General features: G+C 39.1%; 1 protein-coding gene across 13 annotated transcripts in view; it reads left to right on the top strand.

Annotated features, from left to right (window-relative positions):
- The window catches only part of ITSN2 (intersectin 2), a 154756-nt gene that overhangs the window by 110667 nt on the left and 20652 nt on the right, over positions 1-23437 (top strand). For all 13 annotated transcript variants that reach the window (XM_009183776.4, XM_031654972.1, XM_021924639.2 and 10 more), the window contains 2 exons: positions 492-588; positions 1067-1258. In XM_009183776.4, the coding sequence (XP_009182040.3) occupies positions 492-588; positions 1067-1258 (289 nt within the window). The remainder of the gene's footprint in view (positions 1-491; positions 589-1066; positions 1259-23437) is intronic.

Raw genomic sequence — 23437 nt, 5'->3', positions numbered from 1 at the left:
GCAGTAGAGTTCCAAAAACAGAGCTTCCAGTTATCCTCTCCTGGTGGAGTCGTGAACAGTATTAACTCCTCCTGGCAATGATGTGTGACAATACACACAGAGTATTGCCAATTAGCAAAGCCTTGGTGTCCAGAGTTTTGACTGGGGTTCCTCACATAGATATAGTTGATTGCCCATTTGGCTGAAATCAGTCTCCATCCCCTACCAAGGTAGAGCTGACACTGCATGACCCAAAGCACCCACCATACATCGCATTGTTAGATTTGGCATGGCCCAGCACCCACAGGTAAACTAAGACACTCTCACCAGTCAGGATAGTCTAAGGAGTTAGAGATTACTTCCAAGGAGCTGAGGGCAAAGACCAGACCTCTGTTTAGGCAAGATTAAATTATTTACTACACATTTATGGTTTTTCTAATTTTTAAGTTATGTCTCAATGATTGTTTTTAATCTCATCTTTCAATTGTATATTTCTTTTGCTAATTTTATAGGCCAGAGGAAAAAAGCGACAGAAAGGATGGTTTCCTGCCAGTCATGTTAAACTTTTGGGTCCAAGTAGTGAAAGAGCCACACCTGCCTTTCATCCTGGTATGGAAGTGGGTTAATTTGTATTTCATTTTAGAGGAGTTTGTTAAAACTCAGCAACTTCTTAGATTAGCTCACTCTTTGAAAAACATTTAAAATGTGTTCTTTCTTTACGTCTGCTTAAAAGTAACATGCCACTGAGAATTTTCTTTCTGAAAAGTTCAGTGTAGGAACAGCCAGCTTATTCACTGATACTTGAACCACTTCAACTCCTTGAAATCGTTCAATGTGTAATTGTTACACCATCATACTTAAAGTGAAATACTTCACTTGCATTGTTAACTGTAGTTGGGAAGTTCTTGTTTTTGTAAGACCAGGAATAGGGGAAGGAGGGTGAGAAAGAGAGCAGTTCAAGGGAAATTTTAGCCTAATTTTAATATTTAATATTAAAATAATTTAAATCCTAGGGAGATTTCAAATGATTGACCCTTGAAGAAATAATTAATTTGTTTAATGTGTTATTTTGTTATTCTTGTGATAGTATGTCAGGTGATTGCTATGTATGACTATGCAGCCAATAATGAAGATGAGCTCAGTTTCTCCAAGGGACAACTCATTAATGTTATGAACAAAGATGATCCTGATTGGTGGCAAGGAGAGATCAATGGGGTGACTGGTCTCTTTCCTTCAAACTACGTTAAGATGACGACAGACTCAGATCCAAGTCAACAGTGTGAGTAATATTAAATTATTTACCTCTCACCTAGTATGAAACTTTAATATACAGCACTGCATTTATTCCTTTTCTGGATTAGATCCTAAACTCAGCATTCACAGCAAATGTAGATTAGTGTTTAAAGTGAGAAGAAACAAAAGGAAACTTTTTACAAGGTCAGAAGTTATACAGCTTTATTTTAAATACTTGCTAGCTCCAGACCTTAGTATTAGACTTAATCTGAAAGAATATATAATTTTTCCTACGAGTCCTTTGGTATGACTGCCATCTATACTGCAGCTTCTTTTCACTATCTTCCTCTTTTTCAGTGTCCCATGTTCTTTTTTGGTTTAATAAAAAGTCGCTAGTGGCCGGGCACAGTGACTCACACCCATAATCCCAGCACTTTGGGAGGCCATGGTGTGCAAGATTCCTTAAGCCCAGGAGTTGGAGACTAGCCTAGGCAACATGGCGAAACCCCATGTCGACAAAAAATACCAAAATTAGCTGGCTGTGGTGGCACATGCTTGTAGTCTCAGCTACTTGGGAGTCTGAGGTGGGAGGATCTCTTGAACCCGGGAGGTCAAGGCTGCAGTAAGTCATGATCACACACACTGCACTCCGGCCTGGGCAACAGAGAGAAACCCTGTCTCAAGGGGAAAAAAAAAAGTAGGTAGCAATTACCCTATTCACCTATTCAAAATTACTCTTTTAGCGTACAGAAGCCGTTAAATTTCCAACCGTCTCGTTTATTTCTCGCTGTTTACATATCATCCATGTTGGAAGAAAATTAAAACTTAAATATTTATGACTGTTGCAAAATTCTTATCAGGTGATTCTTTAGATAGCCACCTTTTTCCACAAGGGATGTATAAATCAAGGTCTATTTCATTATTTTCAGAACAGGGGTCCAGATCTCGAAGTGTGAAGTTTGGTATTACATAAAATCATCTCTCTGGTATTTACCTAGCCATTCTTTTGGTTGACAATAAATACAGCATTAGTAATAAGTTAGGAAATAAATAGTACTTGAAAATAATTTTTTACCTTTATGAAACGATTGTCACTTTTTCCCACTCTTTGGTTTTTAGTTTTATTTTTAAAATATCTCATGATATATGTCTTATGAAATGTAAAATACTTAGCCTTTCATTTAAATTCAGTTGCTGAGAATATATGGTAACCCAAACAAAACTGAGATACACTTATGATTCAGTATAAGGATTATGAATATATACCATATCTATAATTTTGTGCATTATTTTCACTTTAGAGCTTATAAAGATAGTTCTGACCCTGGGAGAAACCTTCCCTTTAGATAAAGCAACTAAGTTTCCCAACTTGGAGATGGGAGGAATCCAGTTTTTTTGTGATTTGAATATTCCCAAAAATATTACAGGATTTCAGAAGTGATGAAGAAAATTGTAACTTGGGTTGCCTAATAAATGATCATTTTTAAGCTCTGCTGATGGTTTGGCAGTTCACAGTGATTACTTAGAAACCAGTTTATCTAATTAGCTGTGGCATCTTTCTTGGTGTTGAGAATGGAAAATACTTTTCAGACCTACTGGGTTTGGAAGATTTTTGGCTAGTGATCCCTGAAGGCATGCCAGTGTGTCAGTACATTTGGTTTTTATAGCATCTATGAACTAAAGTTAGGTTTTTCAAATATGTTGTTGTTGTTTGAAACACTTTTTCCAATTAAGTCTCATATAATAGGGAATATAAAGAACAGACAAAAGCCATTTGAAAGGAAGGACAGGACTGTGGCCCCATGTCTTATACCTTTCCCCTGCCTATTTTATGAAGGTCCTTTCAGTTTCCCCTCTGCAGATAATTTGAAAATTACTCTGAAGAAATCTACTAGTTCAAGGCAGTAACAATTTCCTTGGAAAGTAACTTTCCCAGAGAGTTCAGTGACAATTTTTTATTCCAAAAAGAAGCAGCATGGTTTCTGGTTGTCAGTAAAAGTTTAATACACTAATGAGACAGAAAATAGATTGATATCATCTGTTAGTTATTAGTTATTCAAGGACACATTTGTCATGGAAATTACTTTTGCCCAGAGAATGCTTCGTTTACTATTTTAGTATGGGTAGAACTGGCAGAGCCTTAGTCCACCTGTAGATGAGAGAGATATCCAGTCTAAACGACGCTATCCAGTAGAATTTTATGCAATACAGAAAATAGTCTGTATCTCCACTCTCCAAGACAGTGGCCACTAGTCACTTGATTGTTTGGAGTGTGGCTAATATGACTGAGAAACTCAATTTTTAATTTAATTTAACTTTAATTTTAAGCTGAAAAGCCACTTGTGGCCTATGGCTACTGTGTTAGACAGCGCACCTCTAGAAGACAACCAACTGTAATGCAAGCCCTCCCTGAAATAAAACATGGAAGTAGCAGGGCTGGGCACAGTGGCGCACACCTGTAATCCCAACACTTTGGGAGGCTGAGGCAGGAAGATTGTTTGATTGTCAATATAGGGAGACCTCATCTCCACAGAAAATTTTTTAAAAATTAGCTGAGTATGGTGGCACATGCCTATAGTCCCAGCAGCCTGGGAGGCTGAGGTGGGAGGCTGCAGTAAGCCATGGTCATGCCACTGTACTCCAGCCTGGGTGACAGAATGAGATCCTGTCTCAAAGCAAACAAACAAGGAAATATTGAAAGATTAAAATAAGAAGAAAAAGAGTAATTGTCTTTCAGTCATTATTGACCTACACAATGATTTTATAGCTCCTATGTGCTTCAGATTTTACTTTTTTATGGGGTTTTTGGATTTTATGTTAACATTCTTCCCACTGTTCATTTAAGAAATTCATCATTTGGTATTATTTGAGTGTCTACTCTGTACTGACTAGGAGTACTGGGAATACAAACAAGAAAAGACAATCCATTCTCTGAAGTAGCTTTAGAGGTTAGTGGGGAACAACATTCAGATAAATATAACAGTTGCTGTAATGAATATTTATACAAATATGTTTTGGAAAAAGACCCCCTAAATCTTTATGGAGAAAGACGGCATGTTGTGAAAGATGTAACAGAAGATATTTGAGCTGGTACATGAAGGATAAGTAGTAATGGTTTGCTGGAATGGCAAATGTTGGGGATGCAAGGAGGAACTTATTATTTTCTTGGTCATTTTACATACTGACAGCTGGGAAAACAAAATGTTCAAGAGGTTATTTTAAAATAAGAGTAGTTTCAAATTTCTCTTTGTTATAAAGTTATTAGCAGTAACTTACCTATTACCTTGTTTCTGGCTGGTGTATGTGGGGTTTTTTTTAAGTTTAATCAGATCTAAAAACTGAATACTTTACTGTTTTGCCTAAATGAATGGCTAAAGGCTTGTCATCCATCCTGGAATAAAAGGGCTCTCAATTCTGTAATTCTAAGGATAACTTCCAAAGAAATTCCTCTGAGATGGTTTATTGTTTCTATAAAACAACTGTTTAAATTATCTAGGAAAGTGAGGAGTACCGATTTTGTTTATTTGAAGTAATTTATCAGAAATTGAAGAGTCATAATTTTTCAAAGAAGATGAAGAGTAATGTTAATTATGTTGGTGGTAGCTATGAATATCACTCACATTATTTATATTAACCTATAATTTTAATAGGATATGGTTCAGAAAATGTTTAATCCTTAAAGTCAGGAATAGATATGAGATCCTTGTTGTACCTACCCGGATTTTTATAAATGAACCATCTGTTTGTAGTCCTTGTAAGCTAGTTAAATTACAGATTACCATTTGTGTTTCTTTGGCCCTTATAAGTATTATTTTTCATTTTTTACATAATTAGAACTTTTTTTAAAATAGAAAATTTTAACAGTTCAAATTTGTTTAGTTGATGTTGCATGTTGTTACTAGTCAAATTTTATCTCACCCACCTAATTTGCATTATGTTCATTTTATTCCTCATTTTCTTTTTTTAGGACCCAATGTTGTCTTCCAGTTGTGAAAGCACCCCAGAGACCCACTATCCAAGTTTCACTCTAGCGTGGAGGCAGGGCAGGCAGCCCTGACCACATATCTCCTACACAATTCGTTCACTTCGTTTGAATGTTAGAGCCACTTGTGATTATTTTTTTGTGTTTCTAACTTATAGTTTAAATTTATTTGTAAAAAGTTAAAGGATAGTGGGTCTTTGTGTGGCTTTCCCTGCTGTTCACTCTGGCATCTTTAGCATTTTTCTTCTTTTTTAATTTGATAATTGTAGGTCATTAGCATGCATATTGAGTTTGCCCTTATGTGGTGGGAGTTCAAACACACAAAGACCCACTATTTGCACAAACTATTCTTACTGGTTTGTAATAGGCTGCCATGCTTTTTTAATGTTATTGCAACATGTGTATTCATTTACAGAATTCAGATAAAATTTGCTTATGTTCTGCTATTATGTTTAATCTAATCCTAATCACAGTGAGCTCTTAATTCGCTCAATATGTGGTTTGCCCTCAAGTGCACACTGTTTATTACTTTGTAATATGCCACTATGAGTACTGACATTTAGATTTGTTTAAAGGCCAAGAACTGGAAACAGCCATGCCCTGTTTTCTGTGTATTCGGGATGGGAATAACATTTTGGGGGAGCTTTTTAAATCTCAGAGAAGAGGAAAGTGGCCTGCTCTGGCAGGCATGTGCAGAATAGAGTGTTTCATTTGTTTCAGTCCCAAGAATGAGCCTTGTCCTATGGTCGTTCCCTTAGAATCTTTATGTGCTCTGGGCTGATGAAGATACTGCATCATGTGCTGCAGCGTTTGTATTCTCTTTCAATGACCTAAAAAGGGATTATTTTTGAGGAATGAAAGACTCCCATCGTTGACTGTGAGATGTGAAAAACCTTTCCTAGCTTAGAGCATTTATATCTACAGTCATTTTAAAGTCAGAGTTCATTGTTACCTGTTTTAATCAGGTGACTACATGTCCCAGTATACAAAAGGGCACTGGTCAACATTCTTCTTCATGTATTTAGTAAAGATCATAAGAAATCCTTTAAGAGTTTAAATGTCCCGGAAACAGACATGCAGGCTCTAGTCAAGAATGAATTAGAGTGAAGGAAAGCTGTGTAACACCTGGCATTCCTCTGTGTTCATGGAGCTTCTTTGAGGCTCAGACTTCTCTGGCTAATGCCTGTTCTTCAACCACATTGGCTACTTTGACATAGAAATTTACTTCTTTTCCTTGAATGGAAAACACTTTAAAAAATAATAACAAACATTATTATAAACTAATATATGTGAGAGTACTTAGTTGAAACAAAAAGGATTTTTAGTAGACAGTATTATACTATATTTGAAAATCAAGGAGAAGTTTTTACAACTTAAAATGTTTACAAACTGCAGTGCAATCTACTGTTTGTGAATGTCAGAGTATCAGGAAAAGTGTATATACAATCACAGAGTCATATTTCCTCACAAAGTTATTTACAAAGAGTGAAATATGTTTTTATACCTCTCAGTTTCAGTTAGAGGCATATTTTGTGCAATATTTATGTTAATGTGCCTATACATTATGAATGAATTATTTCAGTCATACATTGCCTAAATCATAACTCTATGATGCTTGGGAAAGAATCAACAGTTAAAACTTCATAAAGTTCTAATGTCTGTGTTTCAAAATACATCACATTATTAGGCTGTAGGGAGATACGTATGTGTGCTCCCTAGGGTGGCAATTTCTAGTTACTAGACCACCTCTGTTTTTAGCATTTGGCATCCTCATGATACTTTTATAAATATGACATTAATAGGAAAGCAATAATATCATTTTACAGATGGAATAACAGATTTGCCTGCATTCACTGAAAGAGTGCAAAGATTGGGTCCTTGTGAATTCAACTGACTCTTTCAAATTGTATTAATTACCTGTTCTTGCCTTTTATTTTCTGAACTTGCTGCTTTTGCATTCTTTTGAGTTCAAAGACAGTTACTTCAAATCCATTTTTAAACCCTCGGGGTAGAAATCATACCACTGTTAATTAGCCACATTATTTTGGTCTAACGTTTTTTCTTTATAATTCTGAAACTGAGTTTATCTAATACATTGATGAATTATTTCAAAGGTATTTTTATAGTGCAAATCACTTCACTTTTACACTGATAAATATAAATTACTAGGAATGACCTTCAGATAGCATTTGGCATCTGTAACCAATCTGAAAATAATGCGTTCATCAGGTACCTATGGATTAAATCACATACTGGCATATTTAAGCTGAATGTCAGTCTGGAAAATAAATTTACTATATTAACTGAAATACCACTCTTTGTGTAGGTATTTTGTCATATATTTAAGAAAAAGCTAAAAAAAAATGGAAATCGTATGACATCTTGTCATATATTTAAGAAAAAGCTAAAAAGAATGGAAATCATATGACATAATAACTAAGTCTTTCTTAAAAATGCATGCAGTCTTTTGCAATACCTCATTCAGCCAAGTATTTGTTCTCTTCCTCATTCAGTATAAGGCAGCTTTCAATTTTCTTAGAAGGCAACATTAGAAGGTTAGAGTTCATCAGAAACATAGAATTTTAAAATGTGAGTTCAACTGAATGAATTTGAATTTCTGTAGGAGGTAAAGAATCAAAATACCAAATTGCAGTATATAATAATCACATTTAAATTATTTGATTAAACCTTTTAGGTTTTCCAGAAATGAAAAGAATCAGTTCTGAAACCAAAGCTGATTTTTAGAAAATTTGAAAATGTAAATCAGCCCTATCCATAATATAGTTTCTCTAAAACTTTATCTTAATTTTAAAATAATATAACTATTAAAAATGTAACTGATACATAAATGTTTTGAAATAAAACATTTAAAAATATAAATACTGTAGTTTAAAAGAAAGAAACTGGGGGAAGGAAAAGTAGAGAAAGAAATGCCAATTCCAGTCCAAAGCTTTATTTGCCAAGTTTTCTTAGAGTGACTTTTACCAATTTACGAATTCTTGTAAGCAGAATCTATAATGGAAATACTGAAAGACTTGCCTAAAGTGGCATTATTGAATGCTGCTGTGATGCTACTGTAATGTAATAAATTATTAAATTGTTGCAAAGTGCTGTTTTTGCCTTAAAATTTTATTTTGTGTGTCTTGAAAACTATAGTATTAAAGGTATTGAGATTGTGCAAATGCTGGGCACGCTTGGCATGAGATAATCTGTTTTTATTTTTACAAAATTGTAATATAACTATGCAAGTGTGTTTATTAAAAGAACACAAACTATATTAGTTGTATTGTGTATTTCTTTTGAAACATTCTTTAAAACTTACTTTTAATGGTTTTTATTTAGTCATGATTAAATGTCTTTGGAATGTCTCTTTTTCTTAATGTAGTCTCATGAGTACAGGCCAGCAAATTGTTTTATATCATAGGGGGCAAAAGAAATGTTTAAGTGGTCAAGATGAAAAGAATTTGTTTGGAGATAATCATATGTATCTCAAAAGTGAAATAAAGTTTGATTTTAATATGTTGTTGCTCACAAAAGTAAGGAAAACATAATCTAGGCTAATAATAGACTATTGTGTTTTCATAATTTTTACTGCAACTTTTTTCTAAAAAGATTGATGGAACTTACAAATGAATACTCCAAGGTGGAGAAAAAAATGATGAAACAGAGTTCTGAGGGAAAATTGGCAAAAATTGGGGATTGATGGGATATGAGTGTAGGTGGAAGTCAGTTATTTCCAGATTTGTGTCTTGAGGGACAGGGTGTGATAGTGGTGCCACCAACTGCAGTGAAGAATTAGAGTTGGGGGAAGAAGAGGAGTTTGGAGCACCTATGGGATGTCCACATAGAAATTGTCAAGCAGGTGGTCAGATAAAATCAAGATAGACAACATCAGATGTTCACCACCTGGTGGAATGACATACATATGGGTAGTTGTGGAACCAGTGAAAGTAGATGAGATTATTTGGGAAGAAGATCAGACCTCCTAGAAGATCAGCAGTTAAGGATTGGATAGTGAAAGGAACCCAAAGACGGGAAACAGGTTATATGAGAAAGAGAGTGTTGTGCTATTTTCACGACTTTAAAAAAAATAATGAAATTCTGGCTCTGCAACCATCTCTCACACCAGTAAAAAGAGGAAAAGTGCTCTTTTTTGAGGACTTCTTAGTCTACGTACTTTTCTAAGGTCCTTGAATGTATTACCTCTTCATTGTTTTCTTTTTTGAGATGCAGAAATTCAAACAGATTAGATTATTTGTCCAGGGTTCCACAGCTAGTAAGTGGTAGAGGTGGTCCATGGTCTGGCTCCCAAGTCCACGCTGTTAGCCTCTACACTAGTGTGCCACCATCCCCTAATAATGAACTTCGGGAGTACAACCGTTACTCATACCAGTGAAACGAAAGCAGGATGGTGGCTCATGCCTGTAATCCCAGTACTTTGAGAGGCCAAGGTGGGTGATTACCCTGAGCCTAGGGGTTTGAGACCAGCCTAAGCAACATGGTGAAACCTGTCTCTACAAAAAAAATTAAAGATAGACAGACAGATAGATAGATAGATAGATAGATAGCTGGGAGTGGTGCTGCTGTACTCCTGTAGTCCCAGCTACTCAGGAGGCTGAGGCAGGCAGGTCAATTGAGCCTGGGAGGTCGAGGCTACAGTGAGCTATCACACCACTGCACTCCAGCCTGAGTGACAGAATGAGACCCTATGTCAAAAAAAAAAAAAAAAAAAAAAGGAAAAAGGAAAAATCAGAGATTGCACAGCGTTTTCTCTGTGTAAAAAGGACACACAGAGAAGAGTCAGAGAGTCAAAGACTGAACATAATAAGCAAGGACAAGACTCTATGGCAATAGTATCCAGAAGGATAAAACTGAACTTCATCACTTTTTTTGGTAATAGCTTCATTGAGATATAATTCACTTGCCATGCAATTAGTGGTTTTTAGTATATTCACAAAGTTGTCCAACCATTTCCACAATCACTTGTAAAACATTTTTATCACCTCAGAATGAATCTCTGTACAATTTAGCTATCACCCCCATTTCCCTAAGCCCCCCTCCAACCTCCAGCCCTAAACAGGCACTAATCTTGTTTCCATGTTTGTCTATTCTGAACATTTCGTATGTATGGAATCATAAAATGTGTAGCATTTTGTGATTGGCTTATTTCACCTAGCATGTTTTCAGGGTTCATCCATGTAGTAGCATATAGCTGTACGTTATTCCTTTTTATGGCCAAATTAATATCCCATTGTGTGTATATACCATGTTTTGTTTATCCATTCATTAGTTAATGGACATTTGGGTTGTTTCAACCATTTGGCTATTGTGAATAATACTACTGTGAACATTTGTATACAAGTTTTTGTGTGAACATATGTCTGTGTTTCTTATGGATAGATGTCTAGGAGTAGAATTCCAAGGTCAAATGGTAAATCTATGTTTAATTTGTTGAGAACCTGCTTCACTGGCTGCACCATTTTCTATTTCCACCAGCAGTGTACAGGGCTTTCTGTTACTCCACATCCTCCCCAGCACTTCTTATTATCTGACTTCTATTATAGCCATCCAGTGGGCATAAAGTGACATCTCATTGTGGTTTTGATGTGTGTTTCCCTGATGACTAATGATATTGGGCATTTTTTCATGTGCTTGTTGGCCATTTGTATACCTTCTTTGGAGATACGTCTATTCATATCCTTTGCCCGTTTTAAAATTATTTGTCTTCATAATCACTTTCTTAAAATACTTTATTTTTTATAGTAGTTTTAGGTTCACAGCAAAATTGAGAGGAAGGCACAGAGATATCCCATATGTCCCTTGCCCTGACACAGGCATAGATAGCCTCCCCCATTAACAACACCCCCACCGGAGTAGTGCATTTGTTACAATTGATGCACCTACATCATGTCATTATCAAAGTCTGTAGTTTACATTAAGGTTCAGTCTTGGTGCTGTGCATTCTGTGGGATTGTACAAATGAGTAATGACGTATAGCTGCCATCACAGTATCATACAGAGTATTTTCACTACCCTAAAAATCCTCTGTGCTCTACCTGGTCAGCTCTCGCTCCCTGCATCCCCTGGCAACCACTGATCTTTTTACTGTCTCCTTAGTTTGCCCTCCCCAGAATATCATATGATTGGAATCATACAGTACGCAGCCTTTTCAGATTGGCTTCTTTCACTTAGTAATAGGCATGTAAGTTTCCTCCATATCTTTTCATGGCTTGATCCTTTCGTTTCAGTGCTAAATAATATTTCATTGTCTGGGTGTACCCCGTTTATCCACTCACTGAAAGATGCCGTGATTCCTTCCAAGTTTTGGCAATTCTGAATGAAGCTGTTACAAATATCTGTGTGCAGGCTTTTGTGTGGACGTAAGTTTTCATTTCCTTTGGGTCAGTACCAAGGTGTGTGATTGCTGCTGGATCAGATAGTTTAAGAGTATGTTTAGTTTTGTAAATGGCAAACTGTCTTCCAAAGTGGCTGTACCATTTTGCATTCCCGCCGGCAATGAATGAAAGTTCCTGTTGTTCCACATCTTTGCCAGCATTTGATGGTGTCAGTGTTATGGATTCTGGCCATTCTAACAGGTGTGTAGTGGTATCTCGTTTTTGTTTTAATTTGCATTTTCCCAACGACATAGGATGTAAAGCATCTTTTTATATGCTTTTTTGCCATCTGCGTATCTTTTTCAATGAGGCATCTGTTAAGGTCTTTGGCCCATTTTTTATTTGTTTTCTTATTGTTGACTTTTAAGAGTTCTTTCCGTATTTTGAATAATGGTTCTTTATCAGATATGTCTTTTGCAAGTTTTTTTTCAGTCTGTGCCTTGTCTTCCCATTCTCTTGACCACATCTTTTGCACAATGAAAGTTTTTACGTTTAATGAAGTTCAGCCTATCAACTCTTTGTTTCATGGATTGTGTCTTCGGTATCATATCTAAAGAGTCATCACTGAGCCCAGGGTTATCTAGATTTTCTCTTACATTATTTTCTAGGAGCGTTATGGTTTTGTGTTTCAAATTTAGGTTTGTGATGCATTTTGAGTTAAGTTTTGTGAAGAGTAGAGGACTGTGTCTACACTTCATTTTAAAGAATATTTTTTTTTGGCATTTGGATGCCCAGTTGTTCCAGCATCATTTATTGAAAAGACTATCTTTGCCCCATTGTATTGCCTTTGCTCCTTTGTCAAAGGTCAGTTGACTCTATTTATATGGATCTATTTCTGGACTCTAGTCTGTTTCATTGATCTATTTGTATATTCTTTTGCCAGTACCACACTGTGTTGATTACTGCAGCTTTATAGTAAGTCTTGAGGTCAGGTAGTGTCAGTTCTTCAGTTTTATTCTTCTTGTTTAATTTTGTGTTGGCTATTCTGGGTCTTTGCCTCTTCGTATAAACTTTTAGAATCAGTTTTAGAATCACTTTTTAAACTTTGCTTTAAAGAACAACAAATTATGAAGGACATTCTTCAGAGAGATGTTTTAACGCTCGTCAAAAGGCAAAAATCACTTACTCTTTCAAAGAGAACGATAAATGAGTGCAGTGGGAAGTATAGTGGGAGGATTGCTTTGATTCCTGTCTCAGCCAGCTCACCCCTCCGAGCCTTAGCCTGGTCCGTATAAGTGAGAATAATAATACCCATATTGCATATGAGACTTAAGGGGTTTGTAAAGCACTAGTTTAATGTCTGACACATAATAGATACTAGAAATAACAGCTAACATTTAGTAAACATTTGCTGTGTACCAAGTGATGAACTAATCATTTGGGTTGTCTGAGTAAGTGGTAGAGTTGGAACTCGCGTCCAGATCTGACTCCAGAACTCATTCTCTCATGCTGCTTTCCATTAACTGGGAGCTGCTCTTATTCCCAACCACAAAAGCAGAACAGTCATCAGTTAATTGCAAGATGGAGGGTGAAGAAAATTAACTGCTTTAAATGAATCCAAGCTGGTCAAGGTACATTCCAGGGTACTGAAGAACCTGCCACTGGGATCCCTGTGTCACCAGTGGTCATCCATTAGCCACCTTAAGTCAGAGTCAGACAGTGCTATAGAATTTGTGTGTCCTAAACTCAGCAATTTGGGGCGAAGTCTCCAGTTATGTATGTAGTCATAAACAAGTGGAAGATACGAGTCATATGAACGTACTACTGGGGGAGATTAATAGTGTCATAAGCTGTTCAGTCATACTAACAAAAAATATCTATGTGCATATGAAACCCCTACTGCCCAAGGACAGAGCTATAGTAATCGGTGTACTCATACAAAGTGCTACAGTGCATGAAACAGTCTATTTGGAACTGGCTATTAAATACAAGGGCCTAACTGTGTGTGTGACAGAGCAGAAGGGTGTGTAAGGGAACAGTTATGTCACTTAGACATAACAAAGAGTTAAAGGAGAGTAAGGGCCTTGTTTGCTTTTTCATTGCTTTGGGCTTTGGCATTCAGAATATTTATCCTAAACCTTTTTTGCCTTTCAAATTCAGTTCACCAAGCTTAGGACCTGGTAGGTTTATACATGGAATCTCCAGTGATTGCAATGTAAGCACCATTTTAAATGGCCTGCCATTACAAAATATAAGACTTGAAACAAGTTACCTAGATTTAGATATGTAGTAGCTCTAATTTCTCTGGTAAGTCTCTTCACCACCAAGCTTCAGATTCTCTATTTACTGATAGAGCAGGGGTCAGAGTTGTTATCTGTTATTCAGAGGATTGTTCAGGGGTTGTAAATCAGTATATACACATTGGTACAGTTATTTTTATTGTTAGAATTGAAAGTTCTAACATGATGAAACTACTATTTCATGATATCTCTTTATAATATCCTATATCCTGCATCTCACATTAACTCCGTCACTTGAGTCATGGTACAAGTCTGGCAGGTTAGAAGGCTGCTGCAGAGTTTAGCCTGAACTAACTGCTCTGTGAGGCCAGGTCTGCCCTTTTGTCTATCATTAGGAGGTTGTTGCTGTCTTAGGCTTATGACCTTTTACAGTAAGTTCAAAAGTAAAAATAAAACCAATAAAATTTTTCTTTATCTTGCACTTGTCAATACAGTTGCTTTTGGAAATTCTAGAATATGACTATTTTCTGAGCCAAATAGTTTACTTTCTGATGGTCTGCAACATTAAAATATGATTTGAACTTCTTTCCTTTTTGTGCTTACATGAGCAACATAACTCCTAATGGAGTAGACCTTGACAGGCCTCAAAAAGACATGAATTTAGAAATTTGTCCAGTAATTATTTAAATTTCCAAAAGGAAAAACAAATGTCTTTGGCTTTGTGGTGGAAGCATGCTACCCGGTACTCAATAAATATTTGCTAAGTGGATGAAAAGCTATTCTTTTACAAAATAAAATATCTTGTAATTTGCTAGTGTCCTGATAAAACTTCAATAAAAAGATAGCCTTCAGAAAGTGCAGTTTATTCATCTAGATTTACTGTTAAAGTCTCATCTTTTCACTGAGCTTCACAGTATAACTGGAAACCATTATGTGATACTCTGGCTGCATAATTGGGCACAGAGAATAGCATTGTTCACTGGCACTGCTCTCCTCCAAATGGGCAAGGACTTTTCTGGGACTTGTGACATAATCTGAACAAGCACTCTCTGTGTTCGTCATCACAGATTGTCTTTTGTCCTTTACCTCCTGGAATCTGCCCAGATCTTTCCCCTCTCCTTTCCTAGGCATCTCTTGTTTGCTGCTGCTTCTTGCTTGCACTGTAACTTGGAATAGTGGTTCCCAACTGTGGTGCGACTTACTTACGATTCATAACTTGTGTCTCAGTCTCCACATCCTCCCACAGCATGGGGATGGGTCTTGTGGCCCAGCCCACTACTAATTACTCCTCTGGGAACATGACAGTAGCCGTGATCTCTCATCTTTCCTCTTTGCCCACTCTTCCTGTCTACCAGAGAGGACCTACCAGGAAGTTTTCGTCAATTTCTCTGACTGCCTGTAGTTAACACTGCTGCACTGTCTCCTGCAGCTCAGAGTTTATCTTCATATCACGTTCCATAAATGCTTATTGAAGCCCTCCTGTGTGTCAGACACTGGGGATATGGCAAATTATAAAACAAACAAAAATTTCTGCCATCTTGGAGCTGGTGTTTGAGTAGGCTAAAACAGAAAACAAACAAAATGAAGTGTGTAGTGTCTTAGAAAAATAAAGCAGGGAAGGGGAACGGGAGTTCTGCAGGGAGGTGGATCCAGAGGGATTTTACTTTAAATAAAATACTCAGATGAAGCCTCTCTGAGATGGTGACGGGGGCCAGAGACTGGAGGGGTATGAGGATATCTGGAGGGAGCCGCGTGGATATCTGGAAGATCATTCTGGGCAGAGGGGGTAGCACATGCAAAATACCTGAAGCAGGGGCATCCTGTGGTGCCTGAGGAATAGTGCAGAGGCCTGTGTGGTGGAAATGGAGGGAAGAGCAGGAGAGAAGGAGGAAGCGAGGGTCTGGGTGTGACCTAAGAAATAAGGGAGATTGTTTAGGTTTTTGTGGGCTATTTATAAGAACTTTGGCTTTTGCCTGGAGTGAGAAGAACCCATTGGAGAGTTTTTGTTATTTTTATTATTTTTATTTCTTCTTCTTTTTTTTTTTTTTTTTTTTAGACAGAGTTTCACTCTTGTCGCCCAGGCTGGAGTGCAATGGTGCAATCTCCGGTCGCTGCAACCTCTGCCTCCTGGGTTCAAGCGATTCTGCAGCCTCAGCCTCCCAAGTAGCTGGGATTACAGGTGCCTACCACCACGTCCAGCTAATTTTTATATTTTTAGTAGAGACCGGATTCCACCATGTTGGCCAGGCTGGTCTCCAACTCTTGACCTCAGGTGATCCACCTGCCTCGGCCTCTCAAAGCTCTGGGATTACAGACGTGAGCCACTGCGCCCGGCCAAGGGTTTTAATTAAAGGAGTGACATGATCTGATGTGTTTTAACAGTATTGCTCTGCCTTGCCAGATTAAAGAGGGGGAAGGGATCAGAAGCCAGGAGAGCCATTGGAAAGCTAGTTCGGTAATCCAAGCACAAGATGATAACTTGGATCAGGACGGCCGTGGGGGACGTGTGAGAAGTGATCTGGATGTATTGGGAAGATGGAGCCCGCAGGTGGATTGAATGTGAAGTGTGAGAAGTATCAGGTGGCCTGAGCAGCTGGAGAGATGATATTGCCATCCACTGAGGTGGAAAATCATAGAGGAGCAGGTTGGGAGATGATTAGGAGTTTGGCTTTGGATGTTACTGTGATGTGCCTTTTAGACATCTGAATGGGGATACTGAGTATGCAGCAGAACATGTGAAGAGGTTCAGAGAAGATGTTCAGGCTGGAGTGTAAATTTGGGAGCCTATCAGTATATAAATAAGCCCTGAGAATGAACTAGGTCACCAAGGCTCTGAGTATGTAGAGGAAAGTTCCAAGGACTGAACCTTAGAGCACTGCGACATTGGAAGTCGGGAGAGTTGAGGAGGAATGAGCAAAGGAACCGTGGGAGGGCAGACCGGTGAGGTGGGAGGATAATGTGAGGAGAGGCGAGGTGGTGACCTGGAAGACAGTGAAAAAGGATCTCACAAGGAGGGGGTCATCAGCATCACAGACATTAGCGATAGGTCAAGTAAATAACAGAGGAGGCCACCTGGGGAGATTAGGAAGTTCTTTTGCTTTAAAGTGAAATATCTGAAAATAATGTTAAATGTGTAATTTTCCAGCTTCATTCAGTAAACATTTTTCTACAGTAATATCAATTCCTTGGTGTTTATTGAAATTGGTTCTATGGGTTCTTTGTGGTGTTGAGACAGTGTCTTACTCTGTCACCCAGGCTAGAGTGCAACGGCACAATCTTGGCTCACTACAACCTCTGCCTCCTGGGTTCAAGCGATTCTCACACCTCGGCCTCCTGAGTAGCTGGGATTACAGGCGCCCATCACCACACCCAGCTAATTTTTGCATTTTTAGTAGAGATGGGGTTTTGCCATGTTGGCCAGGCTGGTCTCAAACTCCTGACCTCAAGTGATCTGCCCACCTCGGCCTCCTAAAGTGCTGGGATTACAGGCGTGAGCCAGCACCTCTGGCCTGGTTCTGTGGGCTCTTCAAAAGAATGTATAGTCTCTTGTATGTGTGTTCCTATGTTAACCTTGTTAATAGTGTTCAAATATTTCATATTCTCATTATTTTCATTGAGAGAACTATATTAAACTCTACTACTGTGATTATAGATATGTCAGTTTTTTCTTTTTCTTTTTTATTTTGGAGGGAGGTGGGGTACGGGTCTTAGTTTTTTATTTTACACTTTGAGGCTTTCCTGTTAGTTGCAAATAAGATCAGAATTATTCTTGTTCCTGGTGAATTGTTTCTACCATCTCATATGGGTCCTTAAAGCCTAATTTGTCTGTTGTAATAAAACCTCCCCAGTTGCTTTTAGAATTTTTATTTGGATAGCTTTTTCTAGCCTACTACTTCCAACATTTCTTTGACCTGATTTTTAATCCAGAGCCTTTCTTTTCACTGACAGATTTAAGCCATTTACATTGATTAAAACAATTTAATACTTTTATTTGTATCTATTTTATTATGTATTTTCTATTTACCAGGCGTTTTCTTTGCCTCTTTTTCCCTTGCACTGATTAAGTTTCTTTGTTTCTTTTATTGCCCTCTACTGGTTGGGAAATTATGTATTCTATGTCTGTTCTTTGAGTGGTTACCTTTCCATTGTTAACATATGTGTTTACCTTTGATCAATATCTCTTCCTTCTCCTGATCAATGCAAGGATGATTTATCGCTAATGATTCTCTTCTGTCTTTCATGTTATTATATTTTTGTGTTTTAACTTCATCTTGTATTTATACCTGCCAACTTAGTCATTATTATTGTTGTTTTATACAGTCAGTGATTATTTTGATTTCTTACACATTTACTAGTATTTTGGCTCACCATTACTCGTATCTCTTTTATCTTTCCTTCTTATGTAATTTCCTTCTTCCTGAAATACATCTTTTAACAGTTTTTCCAGTCATGTCTATTAGTGGTAAATGCACTCAGACTTTGTCTGAAATGTGTTTATTTCTCTCTCATCTGTGAATTAGATTTCCAGCTGGACAGTCATTTTCTCTGTGTTGTGTGTTATGTGAGGCCAGTCTAGTTGCCGTTCATGTGGTTATTCTGGTTTTTCTTTCTGACTGTTTAATCATGTTTTTTCTTCCCTCTTTGGTGTTCTGGTATGGATTTGTTTTTGATTTTTTCCTAATCAGAAGCCATTGTTCTGAATTTGGGACATTGTATCATTCTTCAATTCTAGAAAAGTCTCAGCCATTATAATCTCAATATTACCTCTCTCAATTCTTTCTATTCCCTTCTCCTAGACTACCTGTCAGATGTATGTTGGGCCTTGTCATTCTGTCCTCTGTGTCTCTTAACCTCCATTGTATGTTTTCCATCTTTTTTTTTTTTGAGACAGAGTCTCACTCTGTTGCCCAGGCTGGAGTGCAATGGCATGACGATCTTGGCTCATGGCAGCCTCCACCTCCCGGGTTCAAGCAATTCCCCTGCCTCAGCCTCCTGAGTAGCTGGGATTACAGGCACCCGCCACCATGCCCAGCTAATTTTTTGTATTTTAGTAGAGACGGTTCACCCTGTTGGCCAGGCTGGTCTTGAACTCCTGACCTCAGGTGATCCACCTACCTCAGCCTCCCAAAGTACTCAGATTACAGGCATGAGCCACCATGCCCAGCCTTCCATCTCTGTTTCTTTCTGGGCTGCATTTTAAGTAATTCTTCAGATCTGTTTTTAGGTTTACTAATTCCTAAGATGTGTTTAATCTGCTATTTAATCTATTAATATATCATTTCCATGACAATATTTGCCATTTTTTTTCTTTTTCAACTCTGCTTATTCTTTATTTTAATAGACTACCTATGGCTTCAAACCCTTCATTATGTGTCTTGAGTTAATGTTAAACATATATATTTTACATCTCCATGTGTATTTTTGTTCTATCATATGTTCTTGATGTTCTAATCCTCATTTTTAAATTTACGGTGGATTTTTTCCCATTTTTTGTAATTTTTTTTTTTTAATACTTCGAGCTCATCTTTAATGAGACTTCGTTTTTCTGTGGAATCTCGTGGAGCCAAAGTTGTGAGTGCAGCCCTCCAGGCCAGTTGCGCCATGCCTTTGGCCAGTCACCCTAAGGGTATCCCCAGTGGGCAACCAATTTTTGTGCTTTTTTCTTTTTCTTTTTCCTTTTTTGAGATGGAGTCTCGTTCTATCGCCCAGGCTGGAGTGCAGTGACACAATCTCAGCTCACTGCAGCCTCTGCCTCCCAGGTTTAAGTGATTCTTCTGGTTCAGCCTCCCAAGTAGCTGGGACTACAGGCGGACGCCACCATGCTTGGCTAATTTCTGTATTTTTAGTAGAGACGGGGTTTCATCTCTACTAAATGTTAGCAATAGGTCAAGTAAAATAACAGAGGAGGCTACCTGGGGAGATTAGGAAGTTCTTTTGCTTTAAAGTGAAATAGCTGAAAATAATGTTAAATGTGTAATTTTCCAGCTACATTCAGTAAACATTTTTCTACAGTAATATCGATTCCTTTGTGCTCAGACCTCAAGTGAGCACCAAGAAAAACCAGAATAACCACATGAACGGCAATTGGACTGGCCTCATATAACACACAACACAGAAAATGACTGTCCAGCTGGAAATCTAATTCACGGATGAGAGAGAAATTATAAACACATTTTCAGACGAAGTCTGAGTGCATTTACCACTAATCGAACTCCTGACCTCAAGTGATCTGCCCACCTCAGCCTCCCAAAGTGCTCGGATTACAGGTGTGAGCCACCACACCCGGCCACTTTTTGTGTTAATCTATCTGAATTCTTGAACTCCAAGTTTGTGTAAGATGCAAGCCCAGCATTTCCATTCATTACTTAACAGACAGAAAACTTTTTAATCATGTCACTCTTCTGGAGAGGGGACATTTTTCCTACTCCACCCTGTAATATTCAGTGTCCTGCCAGCGTTCCTCTCGAGAATTGGTCACACCCAGGCAGAGGCCAACTAGAACAGAAGCTTAGAAAAAACAGCCTGCAGGGTTGGCTTTTTTGCAGCCCAGAGCAGAACAGGAAAAAGGAGAGAAATGGGCCTGGGCACAAACAGGCCTAGGACCAACACAATATTCTACCCCCTAACAAATATTCCCTGACTGCTGGCAGCCAAAACGCTGTGCTCAGCTTGCTACTACAGAAACGTGTTAGACACAGTCCCTGATCTGCAGTGAGAGCCACAGACACACTAACTACACAGATTTAACAGCAGCACCAGTTAGACGACATGTAATGTTAAAATACAGATACAAACCAGTACCATGGAAATGCAAAGGAGAGGCAGGTCTGGGGGTGTCAGAGGGACAGGGAAGATTTCCCCCAAAGAAGGATGGTTCTTTGTGGAGAATGAAGTGTGGACAGAGGATACAATAGGAGCAAAAACAGAGCTGTGGAAAGTGTGTGCAGCCTATGAGGCTGGGGGAGGAAAGGTGGGCAGCGTAGTCAGGGCTGAGGCTGGAAAGGCTGGCAGCGTAGTCAGAGCTGAGGCTGGAAGGGTAGGCCGAGGCTGGCTTCTGGAGACTCTGGAGCCTCTGCCACCGAATTAGGACTTCATTTTGCAAATAATGAAAGGCGTTGAACGTTTGTGAGGGAAGGAACACAAAATATGTGGTAGCTGGCTTGAGCTGTTCAATAGAAATCAAGTGTGAGTCACAAATGCAGCCCCATATGTAACTGAAAATTTTCCAGTAGCCACCTTAAAAAAGTCAAAAGAAACAGATGAAATTAATGTTCATATTTTTACTTCATCCAATTTATCCAAAATATCTTTAGAGTATGCAATCAATATATTATGAATGCAGCATTTCCCATTTCCGTTTTTCTGGAACAGGTCTTCCGAATTGAGTGTGTGTTTGACACTGACAGCGTGTCTATTTGGAGCAGCCACCCTGCATGTGTGCAGTGGTCACAGGTTGCTAAGGGCTACTCTGTTGACAGTGCAGGTATAGAGGGTGGCAAAGGGGTGTATCCTATCCAAAAGACCCGAATTCCTCAGTTTATCAGAACTTTTCTCAGGATAAAAAAGATTTTACCCTCCCTTCTCTCAAAAAGAGGATTCTGTGGTCGAATACGTGTTGGGAACTCTGAGCTCATCAAATTTTTCTGTAGAGTTTCTCACTGCCTAATAAGCTTGTGTGCACTGGGGCCCTGCGAGCGAGATACACAGTCTGCTTCATTGTCTGGATTCATCCGACTGCACAGGACAGAAGTGTCAGGAGCCTATTTTGACATTTGCTGGACTGTGGGGAGCAGAAAGCTGGGCAGCCGGCAGAGGCAGAAGACAGAAGGAAACACCAAGAAGAGGAGAGGCGCAAGGGCTGAGAGAGGCGGACTCGAGCCTCCAAAAAGACTTTCCATCCAAGGCACCCGTGCTGTGGGCCGGCAGAGGAGGGTGCAAGCTCAGCAGGGGTCGCTGAACTTGGCAATGCCGAGGTCATCATTACCTTCCCGAGAGCAGTGTCAGGGCGGTGGGGCAGAAACCAGAATCCCGAGTGGAGATGTGACAGGGTTAGGGAGCTGGTGAGAGTTGGCCATGGATGTAAACCCCTCCAGTGACATTTGCCAGTGAGACCAAAGAAAGGCGGTGCTGAGGAGGGGGCAGGGTTGGAGGAAGGGTGCTTGTTGGTTGGTTTCAAACAGTGGGGTAAGAGGGACACTTAGCAAAGTTTATAGGGCTGAGAAGGAATGGCGAAGAGTGAACACAGAAACACGAAGGAAAGGGAGGGGCCCTGGAGGAGAGGCCAATTACAGACTAGCTTTAGAAAGAAACAGGACCCCCCCTTCCCTGACTCAGGAAGGACACAGGGACAAGTGGACAGACAGAGGGGAGGAAGAGGGGCCTTGTGTCTTTATTTTTACCCTGACATCAGAGGTAAGAACGTCTGAAAGTGAGGGTAGGAGTCGGGTTGGAAACTTAAACAGAGGGTAAAAATTTAAAAGCAGGCCAGGCGCGGTGGCTCATGCCTGTAAATCCCAGCACTTCAGGAGGCCGAGGTGGGCAGAGCACTTGAGGCCAGTAGTTCAAGACCAGCCTGGCCAACATGGCGAAACCCCGTCTCTACTAAAAATACAAAAATTAGCCGGGCGTGGTGGCAGGCACCTGTAGTCCCAGCAACTCGGAGACTGAGGCAGGAGAATCGCTTGAACCCGGGAGGTGGAGGTTGTAGTGAGCTGAGATCACACCACTGCACTCCAGCCTGGGTCACACAGTGAGACTGTCTCAAAAAAAAAAAAGTTGAAGAGCCATCGTGATGAAATGCAAAAGGGTCAGCTAGGCATGGCATGCCAGGGTGTCCCCACATTGTCCTGCTAAAGCTAATGCAATGTATAGTCCAGCTTTAGAAACAAGTATCTGAGGTTCTTCCTATTATTCCAAGGTAGTATTCCAGATAGAGGGGCCAGCACTTGTGGTTTTTAACCTAAATCATTGTTTCCCGAAGTGTGATAGTTGTAGCCTCATGGTACTCAACGCAGTGGTACACAAAATGGACCTGCTTTATTTGAATGATTATATATTTGCTTTAATGATTATTAGAAGAAACATAATGAGCACATTTAACTTCAAACATGAGTACGTTTAGAGAAAAATATTAAGTCAATAATAATAGAGATGGAATGTGGATGTGGCAAAAGTCTTGGAAGCAGAACATGAAGTTTGTAAGACACTGGTGTGGGGCAACCTTGGAAACTGGCCTGAGTTCCCTCCATCCGTCACCTGGCCACACCGAGTAGCACCACTGGATCATACCAGGATCAGAGCCATTTCGCCAGGAGTCTGGTCACCAAGCCTCTCCTCCCTGCTCCACAGGCTCATCAAGCAGACGTTTGGATTAGCCTGTGTTTAACACTCAGTCACTCTCTGCAGTTCCCCCTGGCAGAAGATAATAAAATACTGTCCCCCTAAAAGCTTAACAATTTTGAACATGACAGTGGCATTATGATTTATTTTTCTTTTCTTTTTCATTTCTTTCTTTCTTCCATTCCCCTTTCCTTTTCTTTCCCTTCCTCCTTTCCCTTCCCTTCCTTCTTTCTTTCCTTCTTCCCCTCCCCTCCCCTTCCCTTTCCCCTTACATTCACTTTTTCCTTCCTTTTCCCTGTTCCTTTCTTTTCCTTTTTTTTTTGAAACAG

The sequence above is a fragment of the Papio anubis genome, chromosome 14, assembly GCF_008728515.1.
Source record: "Papio anubis isolate 15944 chromosome 14, Panubis1.0, whole genome shotgun sequence".
Lineage (NCBI taxonomy): Eukaryota > Metazoa > Chordata > Mammalia > Primates > Cercopithecidae > Papio > Papio anubis.
The sequence above is the reverse complement of the archived record's forward strand: the minus strand, read 5'-3'. Positions and strand labels throughout refer to the sequence as shown.